An 18,747-nucleotide genomic window follows, 5' to 3' on the forward strand; every position below is an offset into this window, starting at 1 on the left:
CCCAAAAGTATCGCATTGTCTGCAGTACATGCGATACATAAGTACTGTAAGGGTGCGTATGTATTCTAGACTGTATGGTTGGTTCTGATTTGTAGGGTTCCTATGCTCTCTCTCATATAGGAAAATGATTGCAGACATTTTTGGTGACTCAGGTGATGAAGAGGAGGAAGAGTTTACGGTGAGTTTTACTAACTTTACAAATCAAATTTCAAAAGTTTGGACACATACTCATTCCATGGTTTTTCTTTATTTTTACTATTTTTGCCTCCCGAGTCCGTACGGGAGTTGCAGCGATGGGACAAGACTGTAACTACCAATTTGGATATCACGAAATTGGGTAGAAAATGGGGTATAAATAAATAAACAGCCTTGATGGCCTTAATGTAGTTTTCAGTCTCTCAGTCCCAGCTTTGATGCACCTGTACTGACCTCGACTTCTGGATTATAGCGGTGTCCACAGGCCGTGGCTCGGATGGTTGATGTACTTAATGATCTTTTTGGCCTTCCTGTGAAGGTGCTGTAGGTGTACTGGAGGGCAGGTAGTTTGCCCCCGGTGATGCGTTGCGGGCGGTGCAGGTCCTGTACCAGGTGGTGATACCCAGCAGAGGGGAGCACGCACCTATCTGGACTGGATGCTCTCAATTGTGCATCTGTAAAAGTTTGTGAGGGCTTTAGGGGCCAAGCCACATGTCTTCAGCCTCCTGAGGTTGAAGAGGTGCTATTGCGGTGTCTTCACCACACTGTATGTGTGGGTGGACCATTTCAGATCGTAAGTGATGTATACGCCGAGGAACTTGAAGCTTTCCACCTTCTCTACTGCGGTCCCGTCGATGTGGATAGGTGCGTGCTCCCCTCTGCTGTTTCCTGAAGTCCACGATCAGCTCCTTTTGTTTTGTTGTGAGAGGTTATTTTCCTAGCACCACTCTCCCAGAGCCCTCACCTCAACCCTGTAGGCTGTCTCATTGTTGGTTATCTGTCCTACTACTGTTGTGTCGTCTGCAAACTTGATAGTTTGAGTTGGAGGTGTGCGTGGCCATGCAGTCGTGTGTGTGTGTGTGAACAGGGGGTACAGAAGGGCGCTGAGCACACACCCTTGTGGGGCCCCTGTGTTGAGCATCAGCAAAGTGGAGGTGTTTACTACCTTCTCCACCTGGGGGCGGTTCATCAGGAAGTCCAGGACCCTGTTGCACAATTTTATTCGACACATGCTTCGTAAACAAAAGTTAAATGCTTACTCACGGGCCCTTCCCAACAAAGAAAATAGAGAAATAATCTAAACGTAATAACACACAATTATAAATACACAGTGAGTAATGATAACTTGGTGTACCTGTGATGTTGTTAGACTTGCCCCAAACATAATGTTTTGTAATCAGGACAAGACAAAAAATTGTCCTTTGCCTTTTTTTTTGCAGTATCACTTTATAGTTCCTTATTGCAAACAAATTTTGGAATATTTGTATTCTCTACAGACTTCATTTTCACTCTGTCATTTAGGTTAGTATTGTCGAGCAATTGCAATGTTGATCCATCCTCAGTTTTCTCCTATCACAGCCATTAAGCTATGTACCTTTTGTAGCCTTTGGTCTCATGGTGAAATCACTAAGCCTTTTTCTTTCTCACCGGCAAATGAGTTAGGAAGGATGCCTGTATCTTTGTAGTGACTGGGTGTATTGATACACCATCCAAAGCGTAATTAATAACTTCATCATACTGAAAGGGATATTCAGTGTCTGCTTTTTTTCCTCCACATCTACCAATAGGTGCACTTCTTCTTTGCGAGACATTGTAAAACATCCATGGTCTTTGCTTGGAATTCACTCCTCGACTGAAGGAATTTACAATTATTTGTTTATTGGGTACTCATAAATTGTTAACCACTGTTATTGCACACAGAATAAGTCTATGCAACTTCTGTGACTTGTTAAGCAAATTCTTACTCCTGAACGTATGTAGACTTGCCATAACAAAGCGGTTGAATACTTAGTGACTCAAGGCATTTCAGCTTTAACATTTATTTTTTGTTTATTTCTAAAAAATAAAATTACACTTACACTTTGTGGTAGCTATTTGGTTAACTATTTAACAAACTATTTAGCAGTCTCATGGCTTGGGTGTAGAAGCTATTCAGGGTCCTGTTTGTTCTAGCATCGTTACCGCATGCCCTGCGGTGGCACAGAGGAACAGTCTATGACTTGGGTGGCTAAAGTTTGTACATTTTTAGGACCTTTCTCTGACACCGCCTGGTGTAGATGTACTGGGCCGTATGCACAACAGAGGGTAGCCACTTGCGGGTCAGATGTCAAGCAGTATGTTGTCTTGCTGTTCTGCCTCCTCTCCTAGTGTTCTGTTTCCATTGGTCCCGCTAGCAATCCTACCCCTGCACTTTTTTACAGACCTTAAAGTACTGGACAAGTGAGAGCTAGCCATAAAGCATATTTATCCTATAACTTGTATTATTCAGGAACATAAAATACAGTCAAAAATGAGAGAAATACTGTGAAATTGTTTTTTTTGACCATATCCAGTCCTTTCAGATCTGTGAACATCAAGGGTCCCAATCACAGATTAAGCTTGTCCTGGACTAAAAAGCATTCTTAATGGAGAATCTCCATTGAAATGGCTTTTAGTCCAGGATTAGACTTAATCTGTCTGGGGAAACTGCCCCCAAATGTTTAGGGACTTTTGGGAATTGTCCAGACACCGAAACTATACCTCATCTTTGATTCCCGATCAAAACGACTGATGTTGTTTCTGCACCAATAGGGTTTCAATCAGGAGGATCTGGAGGGGGATAAGAACCAATCACAGGCCTCGGCAAAGAAAGCAATGGAAGACGACTCGGACTCTGACGAGGGCGTGGACAGGGGTGGTGTCCAAGAGTGAGTATCTCATGAAGTCTTTGTCAATATTTTCAATCAATCGATTTCCTCTTGCCACTATACTTTAATTCTATAGTGGAGGCATGGCTAACTGGCTGACTGTCTCTATTCAGCACCAGCTTCATGTCAGACTTTGACGTGATGCTGGCTCGTAAGAAGGCCCAGAGCGGGAAGCGACGACGGAACCGCGACGGGGGAACTTTCATAAGTGATGCTGATGATGTGGTCAGTGCCATGATCAGTGCCATGACAGAGGCTGCAGAGGTGATGTTCAGGCCCCAAACTGTGTATGTGTTCTGTCAGCTCTTCAATGCAGATGCGGGTGTACCATTCTAACTGTGTGATTTACAGGAGGACAGAACACTGAATGCTCAGAAGAAGCCAGCCTTAAAAAAGCTGACCCTCCTCCCCACTGTAGTTATGCACCTGAAAAAGTGAGTCCATCTATGGCTCTCGATACTACCACAAGCATAGTCTATATTCATTGACTTTACAAAACATTAGGAACTTTCCATGACAATGACCAGGTGAAAGATGTGATCTCTTATTGATGTCACTTGTTAAATCCACTTCAATCAGTGTTGATGAAGGGGAGGAGACCGGTTAAATAATCATTTCTAAGTCTTGAGACATGGATTGTGTGTGTGTTCCATTGAGGGTGAATTAGCAAGACCTAATATTTAAGTGCCTTGGAATGGGGTATCGTAGTAGGTTCCAACCTCCCAAGGCTGTTCTGAAGGATGGCTGTAGTCTTCTTTTTTTTTTTTTGACTGTTAACTATAAACTTGATGTCCTCTAGCCCTGTCTACAAGGCTTCCTGCCACCAAATGCGCCTTGGTTGGGTGTTGTACAGCCCAACTTTGAATTCTGCATGACAAGCCAGGGGTTATGCGTTTGCTTGTTGTTGAACAGCAAATTACACATGCTCTGAGCACTTCGTCGGTAGATGCACCACCCCCTTCCCTCCAGCTCCCCATCTCCCTCATGCGGAGTCTGACTCGCTAGTAGGCCTACAGTGGGGGTGCTGGTGGTGATGCTGAACTGGTGAGATTAGCAGCACTGCAAGCTAAGAGGCATTGCCATCAGGAACAGTTTGCCTCTCATGCCTCTCCTCCGCACTGACCGATCTCAGGCTCGTTCTCTGGATTTTCAGACTTGGAAAATGTCATCAACCTTGATTGCCTTTTCTTATCAATTAAAAAAAATATATTTGGCTTTCCCACATTTCAAATTCAGTAGGGAGACGACTGGCCTAGACAACGTGACGTGATTTACGTAGGGACCTCTACACCAGCTGATCACCACTACCAAGACCTGATCAGTTACTTCCAACACTGGCCCTCCCCATAACCTCTATGTACAAATAATAGCGCAAGTCTGGGATCAATGAGGCAAGATGGAATGCTTACACAAAAGGATCACCCTGCATTTACTTGATGGTCTTTCTGGGGGGCAGGGGAAGTGATTTTAACCCTGATCGCTTTTATTAGAATGTCTACAGTGCAAACAGTGAAACAATTAATAAATCATGCCGCGAGAGGTACCGGATCGGGGAAATAAGTGTCGGAACAAACAGAGTCCAATCTGAGCAGTGCCGGATCCTGTTCAAATTAAGCACTAGCTTTATGTTTTGATTTTTGTTTTTTGCGCAGGCTGTACACACTTCATTAGTCTCTCATTCAATTTGACAAGCGCTTGATAATGCCTCGAATTTCACGGCGGCATCCCCTCTGTGGCTGTAATGCCCCCTAAAAAATCCATGCCTTTTGCAGCCAGTGGCCGTTGTGCCCTTGGCCTGGAGAGCTGCGTTGTGCCCCTCTCACTGAGCACTATGCACTCCTAAGCACCTCTCACTCAGATGGCTCTCCATCAGGTGATCGGATCTTTCTCACAGGCTACAAGTGAAGGGACACATCAGGGACGCAACTGCGCGCATCCTTATGCAATTCCGAGATGCAAATAAAAGACTGTCCAAATTTTACTTTTCGTCAGCCAACAAGATGAGTAGGCCTAAAAGAACAGCAAAAGCACTAGCCTATGTCAATCTACTAACCCCCATAATACAGAAGTTGACCTGTTCTGTACGATAAATAAATATTCCAAACATAGTCTGGGACAGTTGTGGGACACTATAGATCCCAAATTAATACAACCCCACTAGCATCAAAAAAAGCTTTTTTATGCAATGTGGCTGACGCAACAAATCAGAACATTTCGCTTAAATTGTTGATAAACTGAGGCTATTTCTTCACATTATAAGCGGAGCAGTGTGTACATGGCAGTAGGCTATAAGCGTAAATGTTCCATTACCCGAAAACACCATTATCAAAGGTGACCGCAAAGGTGATTATACATGTAATGCTTTTATTATAACGGTGCGTTTTTATGGTAAATTCTAACCCAAACTTGAATCTCACATGCTGCTTAAGTGTGCCAGTTAAGCTCTAAACACCTTGAAAAGCAGATTAATGTGCTTCATTTTAAGAAGTTATTTGGTCACTTTAGTTGTGATACAAACCTTATCAAAACATATAGGTCTATGGGCTAGGCTACATGAGGTGTGCGACTATGATTCGAACGGCATTGTTTCTTATGCTGGGCATCATTCACAAGTGATAGTTTAATAGGCTAATATTGTCACCTATTGTTGATTTTAATCTGGTCTTTACATATACAAAATTATGTATGTGTGAAATTTCTTTTGATTTAGAATGGACACTTATCATGCACCTGTCTCAAAACAGGCAGCGGGTTAAAATACATGTAATCTATGCACTTAAATAGCAAATGGAGGATGCTTTTCCGGTGGATAATTTTCATGCCAGCCAGGTAGGCTTTACTCCTGTTGTGAAGATAAACAATGTGCTTCCATTGCTATAGAAGGCTTAGGGGATCCTCTTTTTAGTAGAGGCCATCAATCTGTTTTCTCACATAACTGCATAGCCTATTGAAATGTTGCTCAAAATGAGCTAATGGGCTCTCATGAAGTGTTTGATTAGATTTTAGAATACATTTGCATTGATGTCAGAGTGATTAGAGGGACAATGGAGTGCTGAGTACCAGGCAGTTAGCATGTTTGGTAGACTGCTAATGACCATCAGCAGAAGCCTAATTACCGTGACAAAACGGTCACATGGAATTTGACTGTCGTCATGACTCGTGACCCCCGGTGAGGTGGTAATAGTCACCGTAACAGCTACATACACAATCCATGTCTCAAGGTTTAAAAATTATTCTTTAACTTGTCTCCTCCCCTTCGTCTACACTGATTTGAAGTGGATTTACCAAGTGACATCAATAAGAGATCATAGCTTTCACCTGATCAGTCTATGTAATGGAAAGAGCAAGTGTTCCTAATGTTTCGTACACTGTGTGTGAGAAATACCACATGGAATCATGTAGTAACCAAAAAAGTGTTAAACAAATCAAAATATATTTAAGATTTGAGAATTTTCCAAGTTTCTTCAAGTGCAGTCGTAAAAACCATCAAGCGCTATGATGAACTGTCTCTCGTGAGAACCACCACAGGAAAGGATGACCCAGATGTTACCTCTGCTGCAGAGGATAAGTTTATTAGTTACCAACCTCAGATATTGCAGCCCAAATGAATGCTTCACAGACTTCAAGTAACAGACATTTCACCATCAACTGTTCAGAGACTGCGTGAATCAGGCCTTCACGGTCGAATTGCTGCAAAGAAACCACTACTAAAGGACACCAATAAGAAGAAGAAACTTGCTTGGGCCAAGAATGGACAGTAGATCTGTGGAAATCTGTCATTTGGTCTAGAGTCCAAATTTTGAGATTTTTGGTTCCAACCGCCGTGTCTGTGAGACGCAGTGTATGTGAACGGATGATCTCTGCATGTGTGGTTCACACCGTGAGACATGGAGGTGTGATAGTGTGGGGGTGCTTTGCTGGTGACACTGTCTGTGATTTATTTAGAATTCAAGGCACACTTAACCAGCATGGCTACCACAGCATTCTGCAGCGATATGCCATACCATCCGATTTGCGCTTAGTTCCACAATCATTTATAGGACAATGACCCAAACACACACCTCCAGGCTGTGTAAGGGCAATTTGACCAAGGAGAGTGATGGAGTGCTGCATCAGATGACCTGGCCTCCGAAATCAAAAGTAACAGTCAGGATCTGGTGTGGAGACCAGCTGCATTAAGTACTGCAGTGCATCTCCTCATGGACTGCACCAGAGTTGCCAGTTCTTGCTGTGAGATGTTACCCCACTCTTCCACCAAGACACCTGCAATTTCCCAGACATTTCTGGCGGGAATGGCCCTGGCCCTAGCCCTCACCCTACGATCCAACATGTCCCAGACCTGCTCAATGGGATTGAGATCCGGGCTCTACGCTGGTCGTGGCAGAACACTGACATTCCAGTGTCGCAGGAAATCACGCACAGAACGAGCAGTATGGCTGGTGGCATTTGTCATGCTGGAGGATCATGTCAGGATGAGCCTGCAGGAAGGGTACCACATGAGGGAGGAGGATGTCTTCCCTGTAATGCACAGCGTTGAGATTGCCTGCAATGACAACAGGCTCAGTCCGATGATGCTGTGACACACCGCCCCAATGACGGACCCACCACCTCCAAATCGATCCCGCTCCAGAGTACAGACCTCGGTGTAACGCTCATTCCTTCAATGAGAAACGCGAATCCGACCATCACCTCTGTTGAGACAAAACCGCGACTCGTCAGTGAAGAGCACTTTTTGCCAGTCCCGTCTGGTCCAGCAATGGTGGGTTTGCGCCCATAGGCGACTTTGTTGCCGATGATGTCTGGTGAGGACCTACCTTACAACATGCCTGCATGCCCTCAGTCCAGCTTCTCTCAGCCTATTGCGGACAGTCTGTGCTGATGGAGGGATTGTGCTTTCCTGGTGTAACTCGGGCAGTTGTTGCCATCCTGTACTGATCCTGTGCAGGTGTTATACCTGATCTGCCACTGCTAGTACGATCAGCTGCCCGTCCTGTCTCCCTGTTGCGCTGTCTTAGGTGTCTCACAGTACGGACATTGCAATTTATTGCCCTGGCCACATCTGCAGTCCTCATTCCTCCTTGCACAGATGAGCAGGGACCCTGGGCATCTTTCTTTTGGTGTTTTTCAGTCTCAGTAGAAAGGCCTCTAGTGTCCTAAGTTTTCATAACTGTGACCTTAATTGCCTACCGTCTGTAAACTGTTAGTGTCTTAACGACCGTCCCACAGGTGCATGTTCATTAATTGTTTATGGTTCATTGAACAAGCATGGGCAACATTGTTTAAACCCTTTACAATGAAGATCTGTGAAATTATTTGGATTTTTACTAATTATCTTTGAAAGACAGGGTCCTGAAAAGGGATGTTTATTTTGATTTGTTAACACTTTTTTTGGTTACTACATGATTTCATTTGTGTTATTTCATAGTTTTGATGTCTTCACTATAATTCTACAATGTAGAAAATAGTTTTAAAAAATACATTTTTAACTTAAATGAGGTGTGTCCTAAATTGATTGGTACTGTACGTAAGTACATGCATGCAGTGTGTGTGTGTGTGTATATACATATGTGTGTGTGTGTGTATATACTTATTTTCCACCATAATTTGCAAATAAATTCATAAAAAATCCTACAATGTGATTTTCTGGATTTCTTTTCTAATTTTGTCTGTTATAGTTGAAGTGTACCTATGATGACAATTACAGGCCTCATCTTTTTAAGTGGGAGAACTCGCACAATTGGTGGTTGACTAAATACTTTTTTGCCCCACTGTATGTGTGCGCACAGACTGAATGATTTAGAGTTTTTAAATTCAAATGTAGTACAATTGAGTTAATGTGTAGCACGTAGGTGATTGGCGTTTTGCCTGCATATATGGTCTGACGTGTGTGTGTGTTTTCAGGCAAGACCTCAAGGAGACGTTCATCGACAGTGGAGTGATGTCGGCCATCAAGGAGTGGATTGGCCCGCTGCCAGACAAGAGTCTCCCGGCCCTCAAAATCAGAGAGGATCTCCTCAAGATCCTACAGGAAGTAAGTGCTAGTGATTCCATTTCTGCCAACTCCCCCCTGAAACGCCACCATGGTTTTTAATCTTTGTAAAGACCTGTGTTTTCATATAGTTTTCGGTTCTCCCCCCAGCTCCCCAGTGTGAGTCAGGAGACTCTTAAACACAGCGGGATTGGCCGAGCCGTCATGTTCCTCTACAAACACCCCAAGGAGTCGCGCCCCAACAAGGACCTCGCCCTCAAACTCATCAGTAAGTGCCTAGATATCTACGCTCAAAAACATATAATATGCATACAATAATGTGCATTTTGGTGACATTAATAGCTGACCAAATATTGTCTGACTCTGAAAAGGGAAGTAGGTTATTATTATTGTTTCAAAGCTTTGGTTTTTAGTAAGTTCCAGTGGCTTCTAACGAGCATGCAATAGGACACGGTCCCCCTGTAGAGGTAAATAGTGTTTGGGTGTTGGTAGAGTATTAGTATTGATACGTGCCATGTCTGCACAGACGAGTGGTCCCGCCCCATCTTTGGCCTGACATCCAACTACAAGGGCATGACGCGCGAGGAGAGACAACAGAGAGACCTTGACCAGCAAATGCCGCAAAAAAGACTCCTCAGGTAAATGTGTGCACACCCCAGGGTTTCCTTTAGGAAAATGTGGCGCTGGATAAGGTGACCGGCAATTTATTTGAAAAAATATATACACTACCGTTCAAAAGTTTGGGGTCACTTAGAAATGTAAATGTTTTTTGCAAGAAAATCACATCTTTTGTCCATTTAAAATAACATAAAATGGATCAAAAATACAGTGTAGACATGGTTAATGTTGTAAATGACTATTGTAGCTGGAAACAGCAGATTATTATTAATTTTTATTATTATAATTTTTTTTTTTTTAATATATATTTTTTATGGAATATCTACATAGGCGTACAGAGGCCTATTATCAGCAAGCATCACTCCTGTGTTCCAATGGCACGTTGTGTTAGCTAATCCAAGTTGATCATTTTAAAAGGCTAATTGATCATTAGAAAACCCTTTTGCAATTATGGTAGCACAGCTGAAAACAGTTGTTCTGATTTAAAGAAGCAATAAAACTGGCATTCTTTAGACGAGTTGAGTATCTGGTGCATCAGCATTTGTGGGTTCGATTACAGGCTCAAAATGGCCAGAAACAAAGAACTTTCTTCTGAAAGTTGTCTATTCTTGTTCTGAGAAATGAAGGCAATTTCTTGCATGGAATAGCCAAGAAACTGAAGATCTTGTACAACGCTGTGTACTACTCCCTTCACAGAACAGGGCAAACTGGCTCTAACCAGAATAGAAAGAGGAGTGGGAGGCCTAGTTTGAGAAACAGACACTTCACACGTCCTCAACTAGCAGCTTCATTAAATAGTACCTGCAAAACACCAGTCTCAACGTCAACAGTGAAGATGAGACTCCGGGATGCTGGCCTTCTAGGCAGAGTTCCTCTGTCCAGTGTTTGTGTTATTTTGCCCATCTTAATATTTTCTTTTATTGGCCAGTCTGAGATATGGCTTTTTCTTTGCAACTCTGCCTAGAAGGCCAGCATCCCGGAGTCGCCGCTTCACTGTAGACATTAAGACTGGTGTCTTTTTTTTCTTTTCTATTGTCTTTTTTAATAAAATAATTTCCTCCATGTTTACTTGGTTGGATTTTGCCTATAGGCTACTTTGAAGCAAGGTAAGACATACCTCATAATGTAATAAAATGTTCAGGGTTCTAACAAGTATGTTTTCAAAATGCATACTGCCCCCTGCTCACATTGTAAAGTGGTGGTTGACGCACTGATAGCCTGTTGCCTGCACTTTAATGGTGAATGGGATGCGTGCTTCAACTACCAGTTGAGAAATAAAAATGGTAGTGCATTTCAATCGTGTCCCAAAACTGTTTTTAACTGGATTTATAATTGTTGCACAATAAATGGGCATATAAAACCATGTTTTACTCCAGCTGAGGAACTGCAGGTGAAATCCCGCTCAAAATAGGCTGTGCGTGTGTGATAGTCATCATGCATCTTATTTATCCAACAACTAATGAAAATACACACGGGCCAATTTAATTCCATAAAATTATGCAAATTAACCTATAGACTTATAAGCATGACAGTCAAATGTATTTCCATCAATTTAATAAAAAGCATTATTTTGCAATGGAATTTATTTTCTCCTGGTCTTTTTTTATCTGCTTAATTTTTTCTCCATCTGCCTATTGCCGACTAACGAAAACCCTGACACGCGTAGATGTACCACACACTCGTTATACAATATACTCCTGAAACACACATGCGGTTGTTTCACATTATCACTGTAGACATGATCTGTTCTCCAACCAACCCCCTCCCACCCTTTCCAGCTCATTGTCCCACTGTCCTATCAAATCCTCCATCCACTTTTCAGTCCTCTCTCCTCATTTCACTGTCATTCTCATGTTTGTCAAATCCCCTCTTTCCATGACATCTGTCTATACTTCTCGATGTGGTCCCTCCTTCCCTTCCTTTCCCCCCAGTCAGCCCCAAACGGTGGATAGGTCCAAGGAACCGGATGTCTTCTCCCCGCAGCAACTCAGGTTCAGTGTGGTTGCATGGTTGCTCCGCCTCCCGAGTGACTTTGGCTGCAGTCAGATTTTCAACCTCTCCAGGTTGTTATGCTTGATGTCGTCCCCCCCCCCCCACACACACACAAAGACGATGATAGTTGTTGGTATGAATGGTAGAGGATAGAGTCAAATTGAGCCTAGCTTTACTGAGGCTTTGTTGTGTCGGTGGCTTAATTTTGAGTTTGTTTCTTTTTCCATTTTGTTTGGGATTCGAAAGGCTACTTTGTAAATGTATTGTTTGTGTGGGAGATTCTCTTCATTTGAATCATGCTGGATCAGTGTTTGCTGTTGTAACTCTAACCATGTCTGTCAGAAGTTAAAATGGATCACTGGGCCAGGGTTTCGATCTTGGCATAAAGCAGAGTATAGCTTCCCTCAGTTAGTAGTGAAGGTTGTCTGGCCATTTGCCCTCTCGCTGACCTTAATTAACCCTACCCTTTGTGCTCTTCATACCGTTTTGCTCTTCAAATGACATCTCTTTCCAGCTGAGGAATGAACAACTCGTTTTTTGGGGTGTTTAGTTTTTCTTCGTGTAGCCTGTACGTTTTGTTTGGGTGTGCATCATGTTTTGATAGTTCAATGCTGTATTGATACTAGGTTATGTTAGAACCTAAAGAACTGAGTCAGTTCAGGCAGCACACAAGTGACATTAAGAGTAATTTTCCTATTTGCTATAGCTTATTTCATTAAATGTTATACAGAACTCAAAAGTAATGTAGTCTAGACAGAACAAAGAATTCCACCAAAGCAGGGCAAAATGTCCTGTCAGAAAATATTGTTGCTCTCCCCCTCTGGTGCATGGGTCTTTATTAGAGGTTGACCGATTTAATCGGCATGGCTGATTAATTGGGCCGATTTTTAAAGTTTTTATAACAATCGGCATTTTTGGACGCCGATTACATTGCAATCCACGAGACTGTGGCAGACTGACCACCAGTTACGCGAGTGCAGCAAGGAGCCAAGGTAAGTTGCTAGCTAACATTAAACTTATCTTAACATAATCACTAGTTTAACTAGCTTGTCCTGCGTTGCATATAATGCGGTGCCTGTTAAATTATCATCAAATCACTTCACTAAACGGGTGATGATTTAACAAAAGCGCATTCGCGTAAAAAGCACAATCAACGCACCAATGTACCTAACCATAAACATAAATGCACAAGTATATTTTTACACAAGTATGTTTTTTTTAACCTGCATATTTAGTTAAAATAAATTCATGATAGCAGGCAATATTAACTAGGGAAATTGTCACTTTGCTTGAACTGAACGCAAGAGAAGTCAGGGTATAGAGTGGGGCAAAGAAGTATTTAGTCAGCCACCAATTGTGCAAGTTCTCCCACTTAAAAAGATGAGGCCTGTAATTTTCATCATAGGTACACTTCAACTATGACAGACAAAATGAGAAAAAAAAATCCAGAAAATCACATTGTAGGATTTTTAATGAATTTATTTGCAAATTATGGTGGAAAATAAGTATTTTGTCACCTACAAACAAGATTTCTGGCTCTCACAGACCTGTAATTTCTTCTTTAAGAGGCTCCTCTGTCCTCCACTCGTTACCTGTATTAATGGCACCTGTTTGAACTTGTTATCATTATAAAAGACACCTGTCCACAACCTCAAACAGTCACACTCCAAACTCCACTATGGCCAAGGCCACAGAGCTGTCAAAGGACACCAGAAACAAAATTGTAGACCTGCACCAGGCTGGGAAGACTGAATCTGCAATAGCTAAGCAGCTTGGTTTGAAGAAATCAACTGTGGGAGCAATTATTAGGAAATGGAAGACATACAAGACCACTGATAATCTCCCTCGATCTGGGGCTCCATGCAAGATCTCACCCCGTAGGGTCAAAAAGATCACAAGAACAGTGAGCAAAAATCCCAGAACCACACGGGGGGACCTAGTGAATGACCTGCAGAGAGCTGGGACCAAAGTAACAAAGCCTACCATCAGTAACACACTACGCCGCCAGGGACTCAAATCCTGCAGTGCCAAACGTGTCCCCCTGCCTAAGCCAGTACATGTCCAGGCCCGTCTGAAGTTTGCTAGAGAGCATTTGGATGATCCAGAAGAAGATTGGGAGAATGTCAAATGGTCAGATGAAACCAAACATTTTTGGTAAAAATTCAACTTGTTGTGTTTGGAGGACAAAGAATGCTGAGTTGCATCCAAAGAACACCATACCTACTGTGAAGCATGGGGGTGGAAACATCATGCTTTGGGGCTGTGTTTCTGCAGAGGGACAAGGACGACTGATCCATGTAAAGGAAAGAATGAATGGGGCCATGTATCGTGAGATTTTGAGTGAAAACCTCCTTCCATCAGCAAGGGCATTGAAGATGAAACGTGGCTGGGTCTTTCAGCATGACAATGATCCCAAACACACCGCCCGGGCAACGAAGGAGTAGCTTCGTAAGAAGCATTTCAAGGTCCCGGAGTGGCCTAGCCAGTCTCCAGATCTCAACCCCATAGAAAATCTTTGGAGGGAGTTGAAAGTCTGTGTTGCCCAGCAACAGCCCCAAAACATCACTGCTCTAGAGGAGATCTGCATGGAGGAATAGGCCAAAATACCAGCAACAGTGTGTGAAAACCTTGTGAAGACTTACAGAAAACGTTTGACCTCTGTCATTGCCAACAAAGGGTATATAACAAAGTATTGAGAAACTTTTGTTATTGACCAAATTCTTATTTTCCACTAATTTGCAAATAAATTCATTAAAAATCCTACAATGTGATTTAATGGATTTTTTTTCTCATTTTGTCTGTCATAGTTGAAGTGTACCTATGATGAAAATTACAGGCCTCTCTCATCTTTTTAAGTGGGAGAACTTTCACAATTGGTGGCTGACTAAATACTTTTTTGCCCCACTGTATGCAGCATTTTGGGCTGCCTGGCTCGTTGCGAACTGTGTGAAGACCATTTCTTCCTAACAAAGACCGTAATTAATTTGCCGGAATTGTACATTGAAGGTTGTGCAATGTAACAGCGATATTTAGACTTAGGGTTGCTTACCCGTTCGATATAATACAGAACGGTTCCGTATTTCACTGAAAGAATAAATGTTGTTTTCGAAATGATAATTTCCCGGATTTGACCATATTACTGACCGTATTTCTGTGTGTTTATTAAAATTAAGTTATGATTTTAATATTTGATAGATCAGTCTGACTGAGCGGTGGTTGGCAGCAGCAGGCTCATAACCATTCATTCAAACATCACTTTCCTGTGGGGTTTGAGAAGTGAAATGATTCTTTAGTTCATTTTCTCAATCGAAAAGCACAACCTAGATTCGAGCCAATGTGTAAGTAGTGAACATGTTATTACTCCAACCTCATGAAATTGACACGTTTACATTTTTCTCAAAAACAACTTTATATCGAAGAGGTGCGTTTGATTTGACATGATGCGCATGTGTAGTTCGGCGCGAGAAGAGGGTTAGACCCGCTGACGTGTTTCTACGCATGAGCTTAGCTAGCCAATGTTGCCATGACATAGTCTATAAGTGTGATCTGGGATTTTTATTGAAGAAGCAGTTTCTGCCTGTCTTTGCTACTACTCTCAAACTTGAACCCTTTGAGAACAGGGAAGTGGTAGTATGGCATGTGTTAAGACTTAAGACCAGTGTGCAGAGTGCTACTGTAGCTGAACATTTACATTTGGTAAATTGTGTGTGGCCTAAGCAGTCAGTGGTCACTCAGGACCAGAGAGAGTTGACAGTATCTCTCTCCCTCTCTACAGCTCAGGGGGACAGACTCCTCATAGAGACCTGGAGAAAGTACTGACAGGAGAAGAGAAGTGAGTAGCTGAGTCCTTTGTATGTCTGTCTTGAGTCTGTGTATGTTGCTTTCTGCTGACACCCCTCCTGTGTTTGTTGCCCGACAGAGCTCTACGCCCAGGCGACCCTGGGTTCTGTGCCCGAGCCAGGGTGCCCATGCCATCCAACAAGGACTACGTTGTGCGGCCCAAATGGAACGTGGAGAGCGAGTCCAGAGCAGTGAGTGTTTGGCTGTCCATCTGTCTGCCAGAGAGAAGGACCCATGATAGTTGTCCATTTATTTTGACTGTCTTGACCAGACCAATCATTTTCTCATCAGACCTGCATTCTGGACATGACCTAGAAATTGTTATTTTAGTTATGTTACCTTAGGTGTGACTGAACTGGGTCTGAATTGTAGCTTGTTAGCTGTTTTGTCACTACTTGGGCATCAGTAAAGGAAGGATGGTAAGGAGTTGAATGTGATTGGTTCCCGACTGTAGACAGGTTTAAGAAAGGGATAAGCCGATTGGAAAAGCATAAGCGTCGCATCGCCCAGCAGAGGTCACAGCGGCGCATCATGGCGGTGAAGATCAATGTGGACGGCAATGGCATGCCCCTGTAGTACCTACTGTCACCACACGGGGCAGTAAGTGCCACCTGCATGCCTCTTGCTGGTCCTGGGTAGGAGAGTAACCCTCCCACCAGGTCAAACGGCTCTGCACGCTGTTGCCAGCCACCTAATAATTTAATAAGTACGCTGGTTTTAAGACATTAGGCTATACCAGCATGCCGCTTGAGTTTCTGTGTCCGGCGTGGGGAATGTGTTACTATTCAACTTAGTGTTGTGTTTTAAATACTAGGGTTTCGAATGCAAAACATTCCAATTTTCATGATTCCAAAGAGTGTTTGTGTCTTGGTAACCTCACTCGCTAGGTTTATAGTGGTGCTACAGTATATTACCACTACGGCAAATATATATATGTTGTCGAAGAAACACTGTTTTAGTGAGTAGTTTAACTTTCTCCTCTCCCCGTCACTAATCCTCTCCTCCTCCCTCTGTCTCTCAGGCCCCGGTTAAGAAGGGCATGTCACGGGTGGACAAACAGTTGCGCCGCTTTGCCGACATCAAGCGTATGACGAAGACGGGCCACGCGGTGAAAATCAGCGTCCAGGGCAACCGGATGCCCCTCTGATTTTTAAAACTTCTAGTTTTTTTTCAGACTTTTTTTATTTCTCCTTTTTTATATGTTGCTCCTATAGCATGGTCCCAGTTCAAATTGTTCATCATTACTTTCTTGAAGTGATTGGCTACATGAAAGCATAGGTTTCAATTCAGAGCTGTGATTATTCCAAGGAAGGGATGATAGAATAATGCAATTATTTCTTTGATTTGGGCCAGGGTCCCAGTTCTGTGCACTTTAGCCAACTCCTCTAACTAGCATGACAATGTTTAGAAGAGTTGGCTAAAGCACATGGGACCATTCCCTATATAAACCCCTTCAGCCCAGCCTGAATGTATGATAGTGGTGTGGATTCACAGGCTGGTTGGCCTTCGGTCCTCTAGACTGGGATAGATTCAATACGGAGTGTGGAAGATTCACGTTGTAGCGCGATTGAGCAGACATTTAGCGTTTACCAAACATTGCCCTTAAATTGCAATTGCTCCATATTGAATATACATTAGGCCTTCATTGTTTTACTTTGTTTCTGAAGAAGCTGTACAGACTTAGGAGCTTGCCTGTGTGTCTTCACTGTGTGCTGGTTGGTTCCGAAGTTACTTTCCTAATAAAGAGGGTTTCACCAGATCTCTTGATTTCTCTTCTTTATTTGAGAAAGGTTACCTAAGGCCTTGAACTATATCAATCTCATTTCACTACTGTTGATGTCTTAAAAACATGACGCATTGATTTGAGTGAAATAATTCAAACTACTTATTACATGTACTGTTAAGTTTCAATAACAGTCCTAAAACGTTGCATTACTTGGGGGTACATTGTTTTTAATGGGGCAGGGAAACTGAAAGTGCTCTGGGAACCAAATTATACCTAATTAACAATATGCACAGTTTGTATGTGGTCAAATCTTTAACTTGTAATATGTTATTCACAATAAAATGAAATAAGGTAACTAACTTGTGGAAGCACTATTCATTGCTTTTCTATCTGCAATGTTCTGACATGATATGCAGTTATCTGAACGCTCTGTTGCAGTGTATCCTCTGAACTATCTTCTGAACCCCCTGATGCAACTCATTCCATAACTTGTGCATTTCTGTAGAGCTAAATGGATTGGACAGTTGTACCCTATATGGTTTAAATTCCTCCTCAGAAGGCAATTTAATGCGGAGGGCAATTCAAATCTACATAAATTGTTTAGGGGCTAGGGTTTGACTTGGAATTCATTATCAGCCACTCCCAATTTGTTCCTTGTCCCTAACCCTTTGATCTTTGCAGGTGTGTAAGCAATATGGTAGAAGCGACACCACTAAACTGCTTGCACCTATCCAGACCCTTCAGATAATCAAAGCGCCAAGGGGTAGGGAATGAATTGGGATTGTCTCCGAGCTGCACCTCAGGTATGTGAAATGTTATGTGCCTGCCTTTCTATAGTATCTTGTATCCAATGCAGGTAGTTCCCTAGCCGGGTGTAGATGCCATACTTCCCCTTGGCGGCACACTTCTCCCCCCAGCTCACCACCCCTGTGAGGAACCAGGTCCCGCGGTAGTTGACCACAAAGGGACCCCCACTGTCCCCACTGCAGGCATCCAAGCTAGCCTCCAGGTAGCCCGCGCAGAACATGTTGTCTGTGATGACCTGCTCCGTGGAGCGGATGCACTTCTGCTGGTCGACCACGGGCAGAGCGACTTTCCTCAGGAAGCGTGAGGAGCGCCCCAGGTACTGTGTGGCGCCCCAGCCTGTGACCAAGCCCCTCACATCCTCCCTCTGGAGGTGGTGGGCCAGCTGACCATTGGGAAGGCAGGCGGGCACCGCCACAGGGCTCAGCGCCACAGGGGCAGAGAGGTAGACAAGAGCAATGTCGCTATCGAAGGTGTAGTCGTGGAAGTGAGGGTGGACGACGACCTTCGCCACTTTGATCTTCTGCTCGTTTGGGTCGGGACGTCGCTTGTCATAGTCCCCTGTAAAACACAGACAGACAGTTTAAACGGGCACAATGGCTCATCAACATGTTGCACTTGTTGAGTTCTGAGAATATGAAATATACTTATTCATGTCACTAGGGGAGAGCGGGTAATGTATGACATTGACATTATGTCAGGATATGTTTTTGTTAGCCAGGAGGGATCCTCTGGGAGGAGGAGACACAGTCTGGTACCAGGAACCATGACAGCTGTGAGTTTGGGAGGAGTGAGCACTTTGGGGTAGAGGTCAGAGGAAGAACAGATATCACCAAGGTTCTGTCTAGCAACAGATGCATTGGCTGTTCAGATGTGCAGGAGACTCAGAAGGAAGG

At 43.2% G+C, this 18,747-nt stretch overlaps 2 protein-coding genes across 8 annotated transcripts in view; one reads left to right on the forward strand and one right to left on the reverse strand.

The window, feature by feature from the left end:
- LOC110490049 (protein IWS1 homolog A) overlaps positions 1 to 17,402 on the forward strand; it is a 35,235-nt gene extending 17,833 nt beyond the window's left edge. For 2 of the 7 annotated variants that reach the window (XM_090200074.1, XM_090200078.1), the window contains 10 exons: positions 121 to 178; positions 2,767 to 2,882; positions 2,996 to 3,146; positions 3,234 to 3,316; positions 8,784 to 8,913; positions 9,022 to 9,139; positions 9,398 to 9,509; positions 15,257 to 15,313; positions 15,401 to 15,512; positions 16,343 to 17,402. In XM_090200074.1, the coding sequence (XP_090056200.1) occupies positions 121 to 178; positions 2,767 to 2,882; positions 2,996 to 3,146; positions 3,234 to 3,316; positions 8,784 to 8,913; positions 9,022 to 9,139; positions 9,398 to 9,509; positions 15,257 to 15,313; positions 15,401 to 15,512; positions 16,343 to 16,468 (1,063 nt within the window). In that variant the 3' untranslated portion in view covers positions 16,469 to 17,402. Of the gene's footprint in view, positions 1 to 120; positions 179 to 2,766; positions 2,883 to 2,995; positions 3,170 to 3,233; positions 3,317 to 8,783; positions 8,914 to 9,021; positions 9,140 to 9,397; positions 9,510 to 11,420; positions 15,314 to 15,400; positions 15,513 to 16,342 lie in introns of those variants that run through there. The other 5 variants (XM_090200075.1, XM_090200076.1, XM_090200079.1 and 2 more) reach the window with 4 other exon arrangements.
- Positions 17,085 to 18,747, reverse strand: part of LOC110490052 (coagulation factor IX) — a 33,583-nt gene continuing 31,920 nt past the window's right edge. Inside the window, exon 9 of the mRNA XM_021563173.3 lies at positions 17,085 to 18,412. Coding sequence (XP_021418848.1) covers positions 17,847 to 18,412 — 566 coding nt within the window. The 3' untranslated portion in view covers positions 17,085 to 17,846. The remainder of the gene's footprint in view (positions 18,413 to 18,747) is intronic.

This window comes from Oncorhynchus mykiss, chromosome 15, assembly GCF_057628025.1.
Source record: "Oncorhynchus mykiss isolate SJ-2025 chromosome 15, ASM5762802v1, whole genome shotgun sequence".
NCBI classification, from domain to species: domain Eukaryota; kingdom Metazoa; phylum Chordata; class Actinopteri; order Salmoniformes; family Salmonidae; genus Oncorhynchus; species Oncorhynchus mykiss.